At 38.7% G+C, this 22,394-nt stretch overlaps 2 protein-coding genes across 2 annotated transcripts in view; one reads left to right on the top strand and one right to left on the bottom strand.

Moving 5' to 3' along the window:
• Window positions 1-22,394, top strand: part of LOC111338131 (uncharacterized) — a 96,883-nt gene that overhangs the window by 10,302 nt on the left and 64,187 nt on the right. The gene's annotated exons all lie outside the window — the stretch shown is intronic.
• LOC148721203 (uncharacterized) lies at window positions 13,381-18,905 on the bottom strand. The gene has a single exon (XM_088734738.1). The coding sequence runs from the start codon at window positions 18,317-18,319 to the stop codon at window positions 13,850-13,852; it is 4,470 nt and encodes a 1,489-aa protein (XP_088590864.1). The 5' UTR covers window positions 18,320-18,905; the 3' UTR covers window positions 13,381-13,849.

Below are 22,394 nucleotides of genomic sequence, written 5' to 3'. Positions count from 1 at the left end.
TTGGACCGGAGTGCACCAACTGTAGACAAGGCTATTACTGGGGCAGGGCGAGTTATTGAAAGAGAAATGATTGCACTGCAACGTCAAACTAAATGGCGGTGAAAAATAAAAATCAGAAAATGCTGTTTCATTTGAGCTAGCATGGCCTTGTGTTCACCAAGTATAGAGAAAAAAAAAGCGTCCTTGTAACTTAATAGGTTCCGATTTACCGTTTACTCCACACCGACTCATATTGAGTTCTTCCTCGCCTGTCCACATTTGTGCAATAGCTACAGTCGTTTTAATTACCTGCGTTACTCGTTACTCCACCTTGAACAGGAGTCCCAGTCGCACGTGACGCGTTACTTGGAATCACAGGAGTATATACACGCTGAGAAACCTGTGGTTTGGGCTGTAACCGTTGCACAGACTGCGCTGAGTTGGCAACCAAGGGCCGTGGTATAGTCTGTGGTTTTAACCCAAAGGATTGGATCCCTATGGGCTTAGGAACAGCGGGGCGCACGACGGGTAGAGTCCGACGTATAGCCCCAAGAGGTAACGGTGGAGTTAAGGCAGGCTTAAAAGTAACAGGGTGATTAACAACAGCTGCGTCTTGATGCTGCGTCTTGATGTTGTTTCCGCTGAAGCGCAGCGGCGCGTATTTCCGCTGCCCTACGGATGGCTTCCTCCTGTTCCTTCTTTTCTCGTTCCAGGGCTCTCTCACGGTCGATTTGCTCGTGATATTGGCGTACCTCCCACAGTTCTAGTTTTGCCTGGACATCGTAAAACAAAAACCCGTTAAACATCAAGATTTTGAGGCGATCTTGGGTATTTTGGAAGACGATGACGAGTCAGTAGAGGAACAATTTTCCGTCGCAGTTAGAAATGTAAGTTGAAAACGTTGCAATTTCGGGATGTAATTTTGCACTACTGAGCTTAAATTTGCCACAGATGGGCTACTCGACGCGTGTACAAACGAAATTCAACAAACGCTCGCGTATAAACCATGCTTATATATTGCCGTTTCTTCAAAGGCAATCTTCTTTATGGCTCCTGCGAAACAAGGAAGACTTGTACAAATATATATATACAAGCTCTCGCTTGGCTTTGCCTTTTGGCTACCTTGCGATTGAGCACTCTACACTGGGGTTGCCATGCACTTAGCCTTCGGGCGAAGCTCATCACCTTAGTTGTTATTTGAGCACTCGCGCATGGCAACGTGTCTGCACTTGGTCCCACAAGTGTAGCGCCCAGGCAATGGTTTATTCCAGAGCTTGGCCCAGTGCATGCACTGCACTGATGAGACCCACATAGGTCGAAACAGTGTGCACTGTCTGCAGTTATATATATATATATATATATATATATATATATATATATATAACAAGAAAGAAAATGTATACATAATACTATATTTAAAACATGTACATGATATATCTAAGAAATATTAAAAGCTAGCTTGAATAAATGAGTCTTGAGTTGAGTGATTTTCAGGGAGAGGGATCAGTCCTTGTTAACAGAGTATAAAACAGAGGTGGTGGGGGGGGGGGGGATAATAAGAATGTTACTGACCCTTACAGGGCAGATCAGGGAGATTACATCATGACACAACCAAAATTCTCCAGTCCTCAATATTCAGGTAAGTAGAGAAAAACGGAAAATCCATCTGTATTTTCAATCAAGAGCAAACAGTTAGTATGTATAAGCATACAAGTTCATTTCAATTTCTCTTACCAGAGGTTTCATTAATGTTTTTTGCAGGAGGGCAACTGGTTTTCACAGGCGGGCAAAACTCTTTGAACTGAACTTCTTTATAAGATAAACTTTCCTCCAGATGGTCAAATCAGGTTGGCAAAGCCGTCCTCACAACCGCTCAATTTGCCCGGTGCCTGGCCCTTAATGAAACCCCTGTCTTACATAAGATGACATCCGAACGATTAAAAAAAACTTCCCATTCGCTAATTGCGAGTTTGGATCAAAGAGGACTATAGTGATGGTAGAACACACTTTTAAAACTGACTTGTCCTTAAAAACCTCTTTTATTACTCAAAAATATCCGATAGTATTTTGAAGAAAATTCCAAAAATCAAAAATTAAAGTAATTGAAAAATATTGTGAGTCATTGTTCAACCGCTTTTAACCCTTTACCTCCTCAGACTGAATAGCATTTGAGGAACCAGTCATTATTTATTACCTGGGAGTGGGGGGTGGAGGATTTTGGGAAATCCCATGGTTTTTAGGGGGAGCGGAGAGGGAACAGTCCTTGTTAATCGAGTATAAAGCAGGGGTGGGGGGGGGGATAATAAAAATGTTCTTGAGCCTAAGGGGCGAGGATCAGGGAAATTGTATCAGAACACAACCAAAATTTCTCCAGTGCCCCCCTCCCCTAGGTGAAAAATAAGGACTGGGCCCTGATTTCTCCTCGCAATATCACCACAAACTTACACATTAAGGTTACGAGAATAAAGAAAATGATCACCAACTTAATCAAGAATATGTTGACTAATGTTATTGTGTAAAAGGTTAAATTAATACAAAAAAGATGATATTTATGGTCTTTATAAGAAATCATTGATCATGTTCTTATTTTGGTAGGCGGTGGTGGTGGTGGCTTCTTTAGTAATGGACAAGACGAAACAACTCCTAGAGTTAATGGAAATAAAGGAAGTATAGGAGGTAAAGGATATCTTCAGGGAGGAGGGGGTGGAGGCAGCCAGGGTTGTTTCGGAGGCGGCGGTGACTTACGTGCGTACAACAATGGAACTAGCGGCGGGGGAAGTTACTCTGGGGGGGATTGGCGGGGCTTATGCAGAGTTTTCCTGTGGGGGAGGGGGTGGATCTTTTAACAATGGAACAAATCAGCAAAATGAATGTTGTTATAATAGCGAGGATCATGGTCGGGTAAACATTACACTCATCCAATGAACTGAACATGCTTGCACCTTCGTTGAGGCGTGTACGTTGGTAATTCTGTTTTAAGGGCTGGTCAAACAATCATTTAGTCATTCTTTAGATTTTTGTTGGTCAGAGTTTTAAGGTATAGTTTTACCAAAGCAATCAGTGGTACTAAAGTTAGTTTTTTCCCTTTAGTTCAGAATTTATAGAAACAGCATTTGAAAGTGTAGGTCTATTCGTAGATGTTTTCCGACATAGATAATTTGACCCCTGCTTCGTTCTTTGCCCGACTCTTTCCGGAGCAGTTCATCAAACGTTGTGTTTGGGTGTTTATACAACGCAGATGGTCTGTGTTCAACTTTAGGTCAGTGAACACAATTGCAATCACTGATGTAGTTATTGCAAGCTTTTTAAAAATTTTAATCTGTTTAGCAAGATTTAGAGCGTATTTTTAGACATCTCATGCTTTACAAAATTATCAAAATAATTTAGTAGCTATGGACAAAGCTGTTTATCTGATAATACAGTTTCGAAGTTCAAAGCAAGAACCCGTTACACTTGAAGGCAAAGCGGTTTCCCTTAAATTACTACTTTGTATACATGGAAGTTTAGCCCTTAGCGTTCATAGAGATCCAGTTTTAGAAAAAGATGAAACTGCTTCAACTTTTTAAAGCTTTTGTTAACACCTAAGGATCTAATTTTAAAAAAAAAATTAGATCCTTGTTAACACCTAATGCTTAATTTTTAAAAAAATTAAGCGTTAACTGTAAATTTGCCAAAACGTTAACCGTTAGCTGTGAAAGCCGTCACCTTGCTGAGACCCTCTATAATCGATGCAAAAAAACGGCGTAAAGACAAAAACTGAATAAGAAAGACGAAACATGTCTAGACGTATTGTACCGATATGATGCGAATGACTTTAAATCTTTCTTTTGACGGATAATTTTGTAGAGTAGGCCTTTCTGCTTCGTTTGTAACCTTTCGGGGGTTTTTTTAGTTTTTAGTAAAATCTACCGCTTGGCGGAGAAATTACATAGGAAATTCAAATCAATACCCTCTCAGTCAACATGCAGAAGAGTATATTCTCATGTTTAGCGGATATGGCTGTAAAAAAAAAAAGCAATAAAGTTGGCCTCTTTTGTTAATTTCATAGTTTTCAGTTCACATATATTTATATACAAGCTTTTATATTCAAATTTTTCTCAGTTTAGTGGATTTCAAGCTCATTCAATAAGTTCATGCATTTTGTAACCAACTACTTTTGGCACATGACAAGAATATTACAAACGATTTTTTTTTTTTTAGGGTGGTCTAAATGAGAGTTTTCTTTAAAAGATAGGCACGTCTATAATGCTCTCCATGCAAGTTTTCTGTCTCTGCAAAGTTCTCAATGAACTATTAGTAGACCCCTGCATTTAAAGAGAGTCGAGTGGCTTATTGGAAGTCAACTAAAATAGCTCTGGTTAACACAACTTTTCTGCAGTTTCGCAACAAAGTGTTTAATTCTAGTGGCCCACGATAAAACCAGCAGATCTTTAAGCTTGGAGCAGAAACATGTTATAGAGGATAAAACCTGGCCGTTTGGTACAAGTTGGCTCTAAAGTTGTTGAAATCTCACAAAACCTATTCCCAGCTTAATCACTACAAAGTATTCACAATAATCAATATTTTTTTTTAGTTCCACGCACCTTTCAAGGTATGAATCGTGTAAGCTCTTTACACCCTGATGTTTTCTACGGGCACTGAATATCGATAAGATGTCTGGGAGTGTGTTTCATTTGGACGAAGAAAATTTCGTTTTATCTGGTAAATAATGACCAGCATTATCAGTTTTGTAATATTCGTGCCGATTTTTTTCATTTGGACGAAGAAAGGATGAATAAAAGGATGAATAAAAATGAATAAAAGGATGAATAAAAATTTAAGAAATATTGTGTTTTTAGCGTTATCTTAGCCTGAACACGATATTATAGCAGTATTAGTATAACATTAGTATTTGTATGTAGTTCTAGTATTTATTTTATTTTATTTTATTTTAATAGTGGTATTAATTATTACTGTATTATTTTATTGTGAAGCGCATTTGAACATTGTATGGAATTTGCGCTATACAAATTATTATTATTATTATTATAATTATTACAAATGGTGCACAAGTCGAAAAGGAAGAGTTAAAGGCACAAGATAATTAGAGTGTGACCCATTTATTTGAATTTCTTAAATTGATTTCCTCCTTTGATTGTATTCAATCAAACGCCCCGTAAAGCACCCTTCTCTTGAGAGGCGGGGCCTCCCCTTTTTTGCACTCTGTTTAGAGCTTTCAGTTGCTTTTTTTTTTCATCTTCCCTGACCCTGAGCTTCCTGTGACATTTTAGATAAATAAATATATCAATAACTGTTGAAAATATTTTACATATGCATCAAAGCTGTTTTGTGTAAAAAGTTAACTGGAAGATAAACTAGGAAGAAAAGGGAAAGGGATAAAATATTTCATTATTATGATTAAGAGATGAAACCGAAATTAATATTGCTGAGTGCGGGAGATTAGAAGACGCAGACTGTTGGCAGAGTCGAGATATGGAAGACATAACTCCAAAAAAGAAAAAAAACCAAACGAAAAATAAATTTTCAAACAGCCTTCAAGATAAATTACGAAGAAAATGTGTAATGAAGAAACTTATCTCATTTTACTGGCAGTTCCGGTGTCAGTGAAAACAAATTTGCATTCGATATTTTTGAAATGAGGTGCAAGGAAAAGCACCGTCATAGGACTTGACTGGCAGAGTTTTAGGAAAGTACGAGTAAGAATTTGGCAAATTAATGCTGCTTTTAAAGGTCTGGAAAGGTTTGCATAAATTAGCGGACGAAAAATTGATCGAGTAGAGATACCGCCAACAATCCATCTCGCAGCAAAATTTGTGGCCGCGCTTTTGTTGAGAGGAACGGTGAACAGCGAAATAGGAACCAAATGGAAAATGTTTCTGTCATTTCTTTACCGATCGGGCTTAAAAGTTCCAGATACCAATTGAGTACATCTCAGTTTATAAATTTCTTACCCGTTCAGCATTGTAAGAAACACGATTTGCTCGAGAAAGAGGAGAGTTTTCGAAACAAAGTTAAGTTATATTTAAGGAATCTGGTTTTGGTGCGATGTTGTCTTTTGCATGAACTCATAGTATCGCAGACTGGTCGTTTCAATCACATTTATTTGCCGTCAGTTGAATTGTATTTTCGTCGTATTCCGTTTAGCGAAAGAAGAGCCAGTATACAATATTACCATATTAGCTTCTGTGATTAATTTGAGCGACGCTCTATCTAGGTTTTGAATATCTTCTCGGTTTAAAGAGTTTCGAAAAGTCAAACTTCTGGCCAACTTGATTTGGGAAATGTCAAAAACGCAAGAATTGATCTCAAAAAGAAAACTTGTGGAGTTGTCAGTTGGGCATTGAATAAAGAGTCTGTTTTCGGCCCTTTCGGGTTTTTGCGTTGTTGTGGCTCATAACTTCAAAAGCATTCTTTTTTTGGATTTGCAATGGATTTCTTAAAGACAGAGAACTAAGTATTGGGTGAGAAAGCTCGGCGTTAAATTAATTTATTCCCACAAATGATTAAAACTCCTATAAAACATAACAACAGAGTTCGACGCCAAATTTGTCGACGCGGCACGTACGTCGGTGGATAAACCCTTTTGAGTCTGTTTCTAGCGTAGTAGTCCGCCCATTTCAAAATAGCTGGCTGTGGAATTATCTAGTAAACAGGGTGTGAGGGTGTTACATGTGAGGGGTTTTAACTCGCAAGTGTTCTCTAGTCGGTGTTTGGACATATAATCTAAACATTTTTAAGTTGAAACAACGTTGGAATAGTCGCTTTTCACATTTTAAACATTGTTTGTGGACAACGCCTTTTGTGAAAGTTACAGTACTCTGCTCTTAGAATTTTCTGGGTTCTTGTCAGTGCTAAATTGAGAACATTTTTCCTAAATAAATATGTTTCCAGTTGTTTCATGAATACCCTTAATCGGGTATTTTCCGTAATAATAACTGACCACAAGATCGCCTTTTGTTACGAAAAATTCTCATTAAGAAAAGAAAAAGTCTAATTAATGTCTCCTGCGACTCATATTATTTTTTCAAAAACTAATGCATTCAACCTAACAAAGACTAGAGCACTGAATAGTTTAGAAGATAATCACCCTTACAAGGTGTTTTTTGGCGAAGTGAATTCAATCCTACTGTCAGGGCTCAATTGAAGATCACGTTGGTAAAGAACTCCTACTAGGTAGCTAGAAAACAAACCATTTATGTCGCAAATTATACATGACAGTTTTTTATAACTTGCATGTGATCTCTTCAGTGGTGCTAAATTAAAAATACTGAAGGCATGAGACTTGCCGGCATCACCCTCAGGTAAATGTTCATTAGTCCGTTTTAAACAAGGGATAAAATACATTTTGGAGTAGTTGCTCTTTTTGTTCTGTTTTGTTTTCCTTTCTCTTTCTCGTGGTAAAATAGGTTTTCACTTTGAACAAAGACATAAAAAGCTTGATCTATGCCTTGTCATAAGTATTTAAAAAAAAAAATCGGCACGAATATTACAAAACTGATAATGCTGGTCATTATTTACCAGATAAAACGAAATTTTCTTCGTCCAAATGAAACACGATTGCAAAAGACGGCTCACAGACCTGTATAGTGGTCGTTACCGGAACTAGAAGTTTAATTGACTATTTGTGTTTTTGTTCTGTTAAAAATATATTCCACCGGACGGCATGTTAAGAGTAGCTGATCAAAATATGGTTTATAAAAAAGTACGTAAAGATCCTGCTCTGTTATCATTTTGGTTTTGTTTCTTACGGCTATGGCCATTTTAGCCACAAATTTGTTTTGCTTGTAGGCCAGCTTAATGTAAATACAGCTTCCTAGATTATTAGACTTTGGCTAAAAAATATTATCTATTTATATCTTGCGAGAAATTAGGACTAGTAGGTATTTTATGAGGAAACTATCGTGGAGACAGTTCCTTACATTCTCGCATATTTCAATCATTACATATCTAAGAATGCTTTTCAATAGACAGTGATGGTTAATCATGCATCTCTTTGTCTTTTTTTTTATTATTTTATTTTTACAGCTCAAACCAAAGATCGATTTACAGATTTCAAACCGCCAGTGAGACCCCATGTCATTGTTTTTCAGCCGTTCGGGCCGACTTTATGTTCCCGCGGACTTTTGGTGTCATTGGCGTCAGTTGAAAATTTTCCCCGAAAATATCATTTCATTTTTCGATTCGCATGGTGTCCTCCGCTTACTATCAGCAGAGTCCGCCGTTTGTGAATATTTTTGTTTTGGTTTCACGATTTTCAGTCGATTCAGGAGTGTTCGGCTTCACCTCTAGCAGTATCCTGGGAAAATGTAACACTGGCCAGGGATAAATACCAACTTGTAGAAGTGGCCTCTGTTTGGTGTTTTTTTTTTTTTTCCGATTTTTGTACGGGGGAGTGGTGAAGTGAAGGCCTGAGAGTTTTAAAATGAGACTCACTCATTTCGGTTCTGTTTCTAATTGAACTCTATCGTTCAGGGTACAAGAGCGGTTATATATGTCAAGGTGATGACACGTTCAAGTTTAGACAAAACTTTATTTACCTGTTAGATTGTTATATTTCTGTCAATTTCTAGAATAATTTTCTGGAGGCTCTCGTGCGTTTTTACTTGAAATGCAGAAGAACCCTGCAATTAGCATATAGAAAGAACGTTTATGCTTGATAACAACGCGAAATTAAATATCTTGGAAACGTTCTTAGCCTCTCAATGCATGTAAACTTAAAAAGTACGCTTTATAGGAGCCGTAACTTTTAGTGTTGACAAACTGATACTTGCTCATAATCTTAATTATGGTAACATGTTGCAAACTACAGTTTGTTAAAATCAATAAATTAGTTCTTAGTTCTTGAGAACTGTCTGTTGTTGTTCTTGTTGTTGTTTTCCTTTTTTTCAGAGCTCTGATCATGAGTAACTGATGGTGGGGTGTTAGGACTTGCCGGCACGTCCCAACAAAATTCCATAGAAATTGTCAGTTTTCAAAAGGACGCTAGAGCTGGCAAGGAGGATGGGATCGGGGAGTGCAGATTTTGTCTTGGAAAGCATGTCAAATTGCAAAGGCTTTATTTTTTTGTCCCAAATAATTGTTGCAGGAATAAGGTATTCAGTGTTTCCACACCATCTTAGGTTCTCTTGACTAACGTGGTTGGATCCCAGGACCGAGCTCAGTAATGATTCTCACTGACGTCATCGACAGTCAAAATGGAAGTTTATATTTAACTTCAAAGATCGGCCACCATCGACCACTAGAATTTAAGAGGAGGAAAAGTGTAATATACACCCCTGATTGGTTCCCGAGAACCCCAAACTGTAGGGGATGTACATGTCTAAGATTTCAGTAGTTTGTCTACAATTGGCCCTGGGATTTACGATCAACCGAAATTTTCCAACACCATCAAAACAGTACCATACTTCACAGAGGGTCCTTACAGAGTGATGAGGACCCAGCTTCAGGTTTGATTTATAAGCAATTTGTACTATGTGTGAAGATTAAAACAAAACTGTATGTAAAACCGAAGACAACAAATCCTCTTGGAAATAAAAACAGAAAATAGCGATGCGAATGGGCCAACGATTTCCAACAGAAACGGAAGGACTAAAAAATAAAAAGAAACTCAAGCAACTAAAAGTGGTTGAATTTATTTCAGCATACCAGTGCCTAATGTGTATGATGGACGATCCTCGCAGTAGATAGCGCTATTTGAGCAATAGCGAAATTCAGACCTGAAAAAAAAATCAGGCCTGTACGGGACTCGAACCACTGACCTCTGCGATACTAGTGCAGCGCTCTAACCAATTGAGCTAACAAGCCAACTGAGAGCAGGCCGTTAAGTTGATTCGTAATGAACCCGTGAAAGTGATAAATGAGATAGAATAAATATATGAAAATCATATATTTTGAACTGCGGTATTTGATACGTATGATGGACGATCCTCGCAGTAGATAGCGCTATTTGAGCAATAGCGAAATTCAGACCTGAAAAAAAAATCAGGCCTGTACGGGACTCGAACCACTGACCTCGAACCACTGACTCGAACCACTGACAGGTCAGTGGTTCGAGTCCCGTACAGGCCTGATTTTTTTTTCAGGTCTGAATTTCGCTATTGCTCAAATAGCGCTATCTACTGCGAGGATCGTCCATCATACGTATCAAATACCGCAGTTCAAAATATATGATTTTCATATATTTATTCTATCTCAGTGCCTAATGTGTAATGTTTGTCTTGTGTATTCTCACCGTTGTGAATTGAACAGCGCTACAGATGTAATTTTACGTTTGGTCGATTTGTTCAAACGTTATTCTGTATTTATAGAGGTTTTGCACAGCAGCCATGTTGGATGGCAGGAACAATAGATTATTTTACCCATGGGAAAAAAATTTTCTTTCTTATGCAAAATATTTTCATTGTTCCTGCCATCCAACATGGCTGCTGTGCAAAACCTCTATTTATAGTTTTCCTTGCTGCAGGAATTGGTCGGCTTGATGTTTAATTCATTGACCTATTCAGTTGCAATTAGTAACTCTTAATTTTTAAAACTAGAAAAAGGCAAGGTTTAGCATCAATGTTTTTGAGATACTTTCAACGGCCAGAGGTTGGGTATTATTTTCCTTCGAAGAAGTTTGTGTTCGCTATGCCATTTGGTTAAAAATGCCAAAATAATCACTTTGCAGTTTATTACACGATACTCGTAGTCGACTTTCGCATCTATGCTAAAGCTCGATCCCTAACAAAGAATTATTTCTTTCTACTTCAGCTTATTACCCATAAGGGGACAGAATTTTGGTAATAACTTTTTTTTTTAGCCATACCAATAAAATGATTCATTTCCTATCGCCGAACAGACCAATTATTGAGAAAAGTAATAAAAAAATCCATAGATGCTTTTTGCACAAAATTTGACTTTAAAATTTAAATTCTCTTCTTTGAGTAAACGACCGACTCGCTTTCACGAGAAGGAAAGTAGTAGGAAGAGGACATTTTTTCGAGGATTGTTTTAGCGAAACTTCCATACTTAAATACAATACAGATTTGTTTGGAGTTTTCGGTCTTATGAAATTTTAACAACTTGTTAAATTTTTATCTTCCTCAGTATTTGAATATGTAATTTTCACAATTCCAGCATTTTTACTATGTCTTTAATTCATTTAATTCAGGGCCTTAATGAAAATCACTTTAATTTGTGATATGCCGAAATATCTTCATTATTAGACAAAAGGCTTTGAAAGCTGTTTTCACAAGTTACCACAGGATCAGAAAAATGTTTTTCTAACAAAAGCAAAATAACAAATACAAACGTTTTTCTGTGGAACAATTACTATCGGTACGGCCGGTCGATTAAAATTGAGCCGAATATCTAAACAACGCAAATAAACATTTCTTAAAATTCGCTTCAGTTTTCATTTTTTTTCCCGTTTTCCAACCTGTTCATAGTTCTAAAAATACAACGATAAGCAGCTCAATGTTAGCCGCATAAATTATGAATCAATACCGTCTTTGTTTTCAACTTTCAAGGAGCTAAATAATATATTTTGGAGCCAGAGAACTTGAAATAACAAAAAAGTAGCTACATAGTATATTTGGAGCCAGAGAACTTGAAAAATCAAAAACAAATATAAATAAAATGAAAGGAAATGATATTTTCTGTTGGAAAAAATACCATGTGCCCTCAAGTGTAGCTGGAATTTGTGGAAACACTAGAGCATGACCGGCACTACAAGGTTCTTAAAATGCTTGTTATGGACAGGAAAACTGATGAAACATTAAAGTATTTATGATCAAGTATTCCAGAAACATTTATAAAACTTACACGTGACCTATAAATAGAGAGGAATAATGATTTTTTCATATGGGAATGATTAGCCTAAGACTTACAGTGAGTACCTAACTGGCAGGTCTCTACTGATAACTACTTAAATATAAATTCATTTAAATCAATACATACTCTATTGTTAGATGCTTTTTCTAACACTCAGTGGATACCTTTTTATTTCTGGCTTTGGTTTGTCTATCAGAAGTTACTGCTAATGGGACTAGCTCAGATCTCAACTCTGCTCAACTCAACTCAATTGAAATTGAAATCGCAAAAGATTAATAAGTCCATTTATACTGAATCGAGAAAAGTCGACGCCAACGAGCTGCTTTTGTTTTTTATAATAATCGCAAGATAGTGGATAAGACCCGAGAAATGAAAATTTAAAAAATTAACCTGTCATCATTCGTTGTCCATGGCAAACATATTTATGGACAATGAACAATGGACAAACATATTTATTTTGTTACAAAAAAAGGAAGCGTGGCAAAGGAAAAGAACGTTCAAATTGTAATGATACCGATAAACGCTATTATTTTTCAAGTTTCTTAATTTGTTTTAGAGAGAGTATAAGGGGGGCCTCTGGTACCTTGTTTGATCCTCATTCTTTTTTTATTGGCATTTTTTTTTAGGAAGCTCAGCAAATCGGGATTTGTTTCTTACTTTCTTGGACCATCACAACTATATCAGTAGATCTCAGCAAAGCGTTCGACCGCGTAAACCATGATTTGCTGTTGGTTAAAATACGATTTTACGGTTTCTCTGAAGCAGCTACAAAATTGCTGGGTGAATACCTAAAAGATCGTCGCTAAAGAGTTAAGATTGATGGCATATACTCTGGCTGGAGAATAGTTAAAGCGGGCGTGCAAGGGGGATCTTTACTTCGTCCACTTTTGTTCAACATCTTCATAAATGATATTAATTATTGTACCTCTAATATGGCGCTGAGATTATAAACTGATGATGCCACCAGCTATTCGTCTGATGCTTTTTCGACAGCGTTACAGTTTATGGTTAACCAAGACTTGTCAACTCTTACTACATGGTTTAAACAAAATTATCTCTCTCTTAACAATACAAAGACTCAGGCCATGATTCTTGGTTCTTCGACATATGAATATGAGATCCAAATTAATGGCATCAAAGTAGATATTAAACCCACTCTGAAAATCTAGGGCGTCATCTTGGATAAAAGGCTTACCTTTAAGGAGCATATCACTGAAGAGCTTTAAAAAGTTTGTGCAAAGACTGCTGCCTTAAAAAGAATTTCTCGGTTCATATCGGTGAACACTATGATATCATTATATAAAGCATTCATTGTCCCACATTTAGAATATTGTAGCATATTATTTATTGGTCTTGGCAAAGTGCAGGCCGATAGACTTGAAGACGCTAATTATTACATTTTAAGAACGTTATTTAAAGTTAAAAATAACAGTTATGAACGTCTTTTAGAATTAGTTAAATCGAGTACTTTAAGACAGCGTAGGTATTATTAGACATTGATCTTGATATATAAATGCCTTAATTCTAATGGTCTGTTACGAGTTCGAATGTTTTGAGGAAAGTTTGTTCGGCACTAAACTGAACGCAGGGTTGTCGGAACAACAACAAGAAGATTTATTCGAAAATGAACGTAATTTCCACAAGTTAAACTCTAAGCAACTCGTACTCGACAAACTTGCACGGCCTCCGCCAACTTGAATAAATACAGCTCTTGTCACGCTTGACTAAACACGGCTAACTCCAACTCTGTTCGCTTGTGAAAGATTAGTTGAAACTTCGCTGGGACTCGTCTACTTATATACTCTTACAATAAGCTTCTAGAATTCTCTAAATTAGTAATAGTTCTAATTATAGAAGGATTACAAAATACACCGATTTAGAAACGCACACGTACGAACCTAAAAATAAACAAACAACGAACTCTCGCGAAGCCTCTAGAATGTAGCGCTAGTCACGCAATACTATTTTTCGTAACATAACCCCCTTCTAGAAGAAATTTCCTAAATTTATCCTAAGTAAGAAAAATTGCGAAATAAGGTGCAGTTCAATGTTAGCAAACTTAATCCTCTACACGACTCAAGTAATCTGCTCCAACGTTCTCTGAGCCTTTAATGGCTTCAACTCTGAATGAATAGCTTTGCAAAAACATAGCCCAACGCATAAGGCGTCCGTTGTTAAACTTAGCACTGTTCATATACTTTAAGGGTTCATGGTCCGTCTGAAGAACAAAAGAAACTCCGTACAGATAGAGATGAAATCTCTTGATACTCCATACAATTGCTAGACATTCCTTCTCAATTGTAGAATAGTTCCTTTCTGCACCTGTCAATTTCTTGCTTGCGTAGCAAACAGGGAATAACTTCTCATTATGTTTCTGCATTAATACTGCACCGATTCCACTGTTGGAGGCGTCCGTCCTTAAGAAATAGGTTTTAGCTGGATCGGGGAGCCGTAGAATAGGCTCGCTTGTTAGGTAAGACTTGATTGTTCGGTAGGCTTTCTCTTGGGCTTCACTCCACTCAACTTTATTAGGTTGGCCTTTCCGCGTAAGGTCAGATAAGGGCGCTGCAATCGCTGCAAAGTTGGGAATAAAATCTCTGTAGTATCCTGCTAGACCCATAAATGATCGCACCTGTTTCTTTGTGCTTGGTCTTGGGGCATCTTTAATTTTCTCCACATTATCCTGATGTAGACCAATCATTCCTTGCTCTAGTCGGTGGCCTAGGAAATCCACACTGTTTACACCGAATAGGCACTTAGTAGGTCTAATAGTGAACCCCGCTTGTACAAGGCGTAAAAATAGCTCTCTTAGGGCTCCAATATGTTCTTCCCACGTACGGGTGTGAACCAATATATCATCCCAGTAGAAATCAACGTTGGCTAAATCTTTTAGCAGCTTCTTCATTGCACGCTTCAGTGTTGCTGCAGAGTTGATCATTCCGAACGGCATCTTCAGGAACTCGTACGATCCATCGGGTGTTACGAACGCCGTTTTCTGTATGTCCTCTTCCGGTATTTTTATCTGCCAATATCCCTTGCTTAGGTCAATTTTTGAGTAGAACTTGTCTCCACTAAGCTTCTGAAACAAATGTTCGGCGGTTGGCATAGGTTCGGGGTCAAATACAGTTAGTTTATTTAGTTTCCGATAATCAACGCACACACGGTTTGTGTTGTCTTTTTTCTTCACTACTACCACAGGTGATGCATACGGAGAACTGGACTCTCTAATAACTCCCATTTTGATCATGTCGACAATATCTCTTCTCAGCGACTCTCTGATGCTGTAAGGCACTGGGTAAGGTCTTGATCTAACCGGTTCGTCTGAAACGAGTTTGATATGATGCTGAACGAGATCTGTAGCGCCTGGTGCTTCAGTGAACAAATTCGCGAACTGTTTAGCCAGATCCGTAAATTCATTGCGTTGCTCATTCGTCAGATTTGGTCCGGTTTTAACATCCTCGATCGATTCTTTTGCTACATATCCACCAAGCTCTAAGAAATCAATGTTTTCTTCTTCTGCTTCATCTGCTTCAACTGCACAGTTGACAGCATCGTCTACACACGAAGCGCCTACCCCACCAGCTAATGCTCTTTCGGTTGTGGTCTCCTCTCGCTCAAAATACTTTTTAAGTAGATTAGCGTGGTAAACTTTCTCCTTGCCTTTTACTTTCACCTTGTAGTCATTGAGACCTACCACAGAACTAACTTCAAAGGGGCCCTTCCACTGCATAAGTAGCTTGTTGTGGTCGGTAGGTAGCAGTATAAGCACTTTCTCACCTGACTGGAACTTCCTAACTTTGGCCTTTCGGTCGTAATAGTGTTTTCCTTTCTGCTGGGCTTTCTCCAGTTCACTATGGGCGAGTTTAAGAGTATCTTCTAACTTCTCTCGTAATTCGAAAACGTATTGGTAACTGTTCTTTACCTCAGGCTCGTCAACTTCTTTCGTCCACAGCTGTTTGAGTATAGCCATTGGTCCTCTGACAGCTCTTCCATATAACAACTCAAACGGTGAAAAACCGGTGGACTCTTGGGGAACTTCACGATAAGCGAACAACAGCGGATTTATATAGCGATGCCACTGCCTTGGCTGCTCACTACACAGTCTCTTCAACATAGACTTCATTGTTCCATTGAATTTCTCCGTTAAGCCGTTACACATCGGGTGATAGGGTGTTGTTGTAAGCTGTTTAATGCTGAGTAGACGGGTGACTTCTCTCATGCAGTCAGAAACAAACTGCGTACCGAGATCACTCAAGATTTCTTCGGGTATTCCTAGACGGCTGAAAATATCTACCAATGCCTCTGCTACAGTCTCTGTGTCAATGTTCTTTAGCGGCACAGCCTCTGGGTAGCGAGTCGAAAAATCTACCAGTGTCAATATATATCTGTGTCCTTCTTCACTCGGGGGACTTATAGGGCCAACAAGATCTATTGCTACTCTCTTAAAGGGTTTATCAATCAATGGCATCTTCTCTAACGGTACTTTTGGTACTGATCCTTTACTTACGGTTTTCTGACAAACGTCACAGGACTTGCAAAATCGAGTCACGTCACCTTGAATTCCAGGCCAGTAAAACGCACTCTGGATCTTGTCCGTTGTTTTCTTTATACCCATGTGTCCGCCCATGATCGATCCGTGAGCTACTTGCATTATGGAGCGTCTCAACTTTCCAGGTACCATAACTTGTTTAAGTGGCTTACCACCATTTACATAGGGATGCTGGTACAAGCGGTACAGTACTCCGGATTTTTCTTCAAAGGAAATCTCCGCCTGACCCTTCACTAGTACACCGTCTCGATCCCAATACTTACGTAGGCTCTCATCTTCTCGCTGCATCTGTTTGAGCTTCTCTTTATCCACAATAGGGTTTTCACGGGTACTAGGCACTCTCAAAGTGGTGCGTTCATCCTTTTTCTTAGCTTGACTTCGGGTCGTTACCGCACAAGCCTCTTGCCAACTGGGATCTGGATTTTGTGCGTCCCTTGCATCACGTACATTACCAATAATTAGGTCGTAGATAGGATCTGAAAGGCACTGCGCTTCTACGTGACCCTTGAGATAAGGCGTATCAACATAAATTCTTGCTATAGGCACTTTCCTCGCTGTGTTATCTATAAGCAGCATGACGTTAAAATCTCCGGTGAACTGATCCTCGCTAACAAGGTTCTTCCTGACTACAACTCCACTGCAACCGGTATCTCTTAAAACGTCAACAGTCTTCTCTCCTACTCTGCCTTTTACAACTGGCATCTTACTTCTTACTCCAGATAAGGGTTCAACACAGGCATTACTTAGCAACGGGACTTTCTTGCCACAGGCCAACAGAAGCTGATCATTTTGAATACACGACTTAACTTCCTCAGGGGTAGCGTTAAGATCTGGTGACTTAACCAAACAGCCAGCACTAACTTGACCACGTTGCACAAGATTACTATCTTTACCTTGATTTCCTGACTTCCGTCCACTCGCTCGACAGTTCCTCGCCTCATGACCTCGCCTGCCACATAGGAAACACTTTCTTACTAGAGCTGGACAGTTAATCGCTTTGTGTCCGTGGGCATTACATTTGTAACACTGGGGAGCTGTTGTCTCACTCTGTGAATTCTTTGTTTCCTCCGTTTTGGATGGCCTCTTGGTCGCGGAACTAAACAACTGCTTTCCATGTGCTTCCAAGTATTGATCGGCGATTTTCGCTATCTGGTCAAGCGTTTCCGGGGCTCTTTCACGAAGATGAATGGCTAACTCCTTTGGGCAGGAGTCAATAAACTGTTCTTCCACAATTAAGTCTTTCAGGCCTTCAAAGGACTGTTCAGTGTGTGACAGTTGCAACCACCGCAACAAGTATCTCTCCAGCCGCACTATAAACTGTTCTGGACTCTCATCGACTTCCGGCTTCGATGTTCTAAATTTACAGCGATATCCGTCCTCCGTAAGGTCATATCTCTTCATCAAAGCTAGCTTCACCCGGTCATAATCTTGGGCTGCCTCCTCAGATAACCGCGAATAAACTTCTAGTGCACGTCCAGACAAAAGAGCACTAAGTTTCGAAGCCCATCCTGTTTTCTCCCACTTAGCTGTGGCTGCAAATCTCTCAAATCTCTGTAAATAAGCATCCAAGTCGTCCTTGCCATCGATGAATGAGGGAAGCTTGGGTGCCTTGGCCCTATCCTCTCTTACTTCAGGACGCCCGTCAGCATTTTGCACGGCCAAACGTGCAATCTCCAACTCGTGTTCTCTTTTTGCCGCTTCAATGCTCTCTCTCTGTTTCAACAGCTCGGCTTCCATCTCCAATTTTCTTAGTTCGCGTTCTTGTCGCCTAGTTTCTCTCTCTTCGTCTTCTTTTCTTTTATTCTCTTCAAGCATTCGACGTCTCTCTTCCTTTTCTTCTTCTCTCTCTTCCCGTTCCCTTCTTCGTTCTTCTTCAAGCAGTCTGCGTTTCTCTTCTTTTTCTTCCTCGTCTCTCACAAACTCAAGGAGCTTTTCTCCTTCCAAACCAAATTCTTTTCCCATCTGCAAAAGCTTTTCCATTTCCAAAGCGGTGTTTCACAGCAAAACCACAATACACTCTCTTGTACAGTTCTTCTTACTTTTTCTGTAACTCCTTCTTGAATTGTCCTTTCCTGGTTTCTGTAGTCGGTAAACAAATGAATTCCTCTCCCGGACAGGCCCCCAATGTTACGAGTTCGAATGTTTTGAGGAAAGTTTGTTCGGCACTAAACTGAACGCAGGGTTGTCGGAACAACAACAAGAAGATTTATTCGAAAATGAACGTAATTTCCACAAGTTAAACTCTAAGCAACTCGTACTCGACAAACTTGCACGGCCTCCGCCAACTTGAATAAATACAGCTCTTGTCACGCTTGACTAAACACGGCTAACTCCAACTCTGTTCGCTTGTGAAAGATTAGTTGAAACTTCGCTGGGACTCGTCTACTTATATACTCTTACAATAAGCTTCTAGAATTCTCTAAATTAGTAATAGTTCTAATTATAGAAGGATTACAAAATACACCGATTTAGAAACGCACACGTACGAACCTAAAAATAAACAAACAACGAACTCTCGCGAAGCCTCTAGAATGTAGCGCTAGTCACGCAATACTATTTTTCGTAACATGGTCCTAGTTATATTACTGACTTTTTAATTTTAAGACAGGTAGGCTATAATCTCAGGGGTCAAGGCAGTAATCTGGCTCAGCCTCATTTTAATTCTGAGTGGCTGCATAAATCTTTTTCCTTCATTGCCAGTAAGCCATGGAATAAGTTACCTACGGAAGTTAGGAAAAGTGAAAACATCAAGGCTTTTAAAACAGCTTTGAAGAAGTTTCACTTAGAGTTGCTTTTTTAAGAGGCATGTTTGATAACAGAGCAACCCATATTTAACTGAACATTATAATAGTTATAGTAGTTGGGGATTTCTTCAGTATTACATATTTCATATATAAATCGGGTTAGAAGGAACGGTCAATTCATGATGGATTACACATTATAGTAGTTATATCAGTTGGGGATTTCTTACTGCACATTTTCGGATTGGATGGGACGGGTCATAAATCATAAATTGTGAAAGATTACGATTTTCATACTTTTTATAATAGGTCATAAAACCGTAAAAACGAATAATAAAATCCGACGTTTCGGAGTAGTCATGATTCCATTATGAAGGGAAATATGAATGATCATGCAAATTGCAGCATATAAAGCGTTTTTGGCGCGAAGAATTAACATTTATAGAAATACTTTCGCACGAATGGAGTCTGATTGCACGTTAAGATTTGGCTTTAACGCTCTTATAAAAAGCATTTCGTACACTAAGACACGATTATGTAAATGTCCGCGTGTGTAACCTATACATAACCCGCATCACACAGGTCACATTGAAAACCGTAAACAGCTCACTGCTGATTTACAATCGGCGGCTTTGGTTCCCTCACACTCAATTCTTGTTCAATTTTTCGGCTCACAAACACAGGCTGGATGGTGGTGTGTACTTTTAGGCTTAGATCCTTAAGTTGTTTCCTCATAATATCTGCAGAGATTTGATCTTTAAATGGTAAAACCACTCAAATCGTGTCGTCTGTCTCTTGAGATGGTGATAAAGGCTGCTGTTGGTCGCAAATCTTGGAGTCAACGAAGCTTTTGATGGTAGAATTAACAAGATGTTTAGATGTTTGGCATACTTCAACCGAGAGAATACTGATTTCAAAAGGTCACGTTTTATTTCCCCTACATGCCCTAGCAAGTCTTGCTCGTGTTGTTTGTCTTTCCACTTGATTACGAACGGGGTAGGCACTCCACATAATTTTCTGACGTAGTATTTACCTTTGTTTAATTTTTGTCTTCTACTTTGTTGAGTTGAGGTTAAAATAAAAACTGCCAAGGAAATTCTGTACTTTTCTGAATAGTTTGACCACTATCAGCGGTTACTTAAGAAAACATCATTAGATGATGTTCTTTTAGTTGGTACCGAAATCGGCGGACAGTCTTAGGACCTCTTAGGATTCACGGATTAAATGAGGAAAATAGATGTAACGACGCCAAGATTACGATTAAACGCTGTCAGTTGTAAGATTCAAGCAAGGATTTCTGTTAAAGAAAAAAGAATACAACTGATGTTCTTTTGTAATTGTCAATTTACCGAGTCGTTCAATTAAATTGCTGACTAAAAAGTCTATTTGTGCTTCAAAATCACTACTACATCACTCGCATCCAAGTTACTGCTGATCGGCAATTTTCGCGCTGATTCAGCTCGTCCAGAAAACAAATGCATTATTTTTAGTTGTTATTTTTGCTGAGTCGGTGCCTCACAGGTTATTGACTGCTAATTCGCTTTAGAGGAGTTCAGAGGCTCTTGGAACTTAATTTCGAAACTTTGACACACGTATTCATTATTGCATTGAAAGCAGCAAAATAATTTTCGAGATGAGACACGCGTTTACGCAACACTTTAAGTCATTTTCGAATTGAAGGCAGTCAGTTTTACCTCTCTTATATCGGCAGACTCAATTACTCGTTTATAACATAGATTCGATTTACAGTTGACTTCAAGCTAATTAAGGATTAACACAGCTATTTATCGTTTAGTAAGTCTTTTACGAGAGTTCATACAAATTAACGGAGGTGAAAACGATTACCAGAAGCTTTAAGCCTTAGCCTTTCGCTGTGAAAATTTGAAAGAGCACCAGATTTATCCCAAAGATTTGAATCCGGCTGCACCCTCGAATCTTTTTTCTTTGCACCTTTCCGTGAGCTAAACCCCAACCACATAGGGTTGTTGGTTTGCATGGACAGTTTGAGCACAGCCGAAACGAGTCAGATGGAGACAATTTCCAGCAGAAAGGAAGTGATAACTGTTTCTCAATAAAAGATTCTCATTTTCATCGAAAAGTTCTGAAAGAAAACGCGAAGAAAAGCCTGGACGGGTCATTTCATATAACAAAATTGACATTCGATTTCTCTCTGTTTAGATAGTCTTAAATTGTTTGACATTTTTTTTTTATATACTGATACTGAGTGTTAGCTTGTGAATCACCTCCTACCCCCCTTCACTCTCCCTTTATTTAAAAACGGAAACTTAAAGGGTACTGAGGTGAAGGGGGGGCGAGAGGAAGGTGCTAGTCACGCATGTGCAAAGGACACTAACCCACATGAAAATTTGGCCTCACCAAACAATCAAGGATATCTTTGACAATTTCTTCGTTAGAACCAACGCCAAAATTCGAAACATCAACGTGTTTTGGTAAAAACGGTCATCTTAATTTTACGCTCAAGTGAGGGCTGACGAGGAGTGTGTAAACAGTTGGTAAAAAGTGTTCTTAATTGCCTCATCCGTTGCTCTCAGACGGACATAATGGAGCCAGAAACACATAAATATTATCGTCCTTCATTTATTCAGTGACATTGAAGGTCATTAATATACACTACATAGTACGATCGAGTTTCACCAACCAACTGGTTCCCAAAGACACTAATTAAGTCGTGACAACGAATGAGAACTTCATAATCAAGCATAGGGTGGTGTATTTGAACAAAAATGAAACTTCAGCTGTGTCATGCGCAAAGTTGAAAAACCACACTGATAGCTGTTCCCTACAATTATAACGAGCGTTATTTCTGGGAACATGCTCTTTGAATTCTACTGCTTCGCTCTCACGGTTTTGGCTTCCCTGATACCAGAAGGACAAGGTGAGATTTTCCTACCGTTATGTCTTAACAGATTGTCTTAGAACTCTTTCAACGTTTATTAAACACTGTATTACTTTTTAATTTCCTTTTTCAACATAACCAAGTTTTGAAAGTCATTTCATAAATTTTCGGGAACATGATTTTTTGGAGTAGCCAAAAGTAGAAGAAAAAAACAGTTACTGACTCTACGATGAAGTCCGTGAGCCGAGTATTAGTTTCGACTTTTCGATCCCGCATAATGTACGAGATGACTTCAGGCAGACTTCGTATTTTGTGAGAGGTTTATTTGAGCCCAACTGAAATGGTTCGTCCGGATCAAATGAAAAATTTACACAGCAGCGAAAATCGTCAAGCGATGTAATTCAGTCTTTTAATTCGTCACAAAGAGAGAAATAACTTACGTTTCGTTATCTAATTG

Source organism: Stylophora pistillata, chromosome 10, assembly GCF_964205215.1.
Source record: "Stylophora pistillata chromosome 10, jaStyPist1.2, whole genome shotgun sequence".
NCBI classification, from domain to species: Eukaryota; Metazoa; Cnidaria; class Anthozoa; order Scleractinia; family Pocilloporidae; genus Stylophora; species Stylophora pistillata.
The sequence above is the reverse complement of the archived record's forward strand: the minus strand, read 5'-3'. Positions and strand labels throughout refer to the sequence as shown.

Excerpts from the sequence above, each read along its gene's own strand:
- LOC148721203 (XM_088734738.1), bottom strand. The coding sequence starts at position 18,319 with ATGGAAAAGCTTTTGCAGATGGGAAAAGAATTTGGTTTGGAAGGAGAA.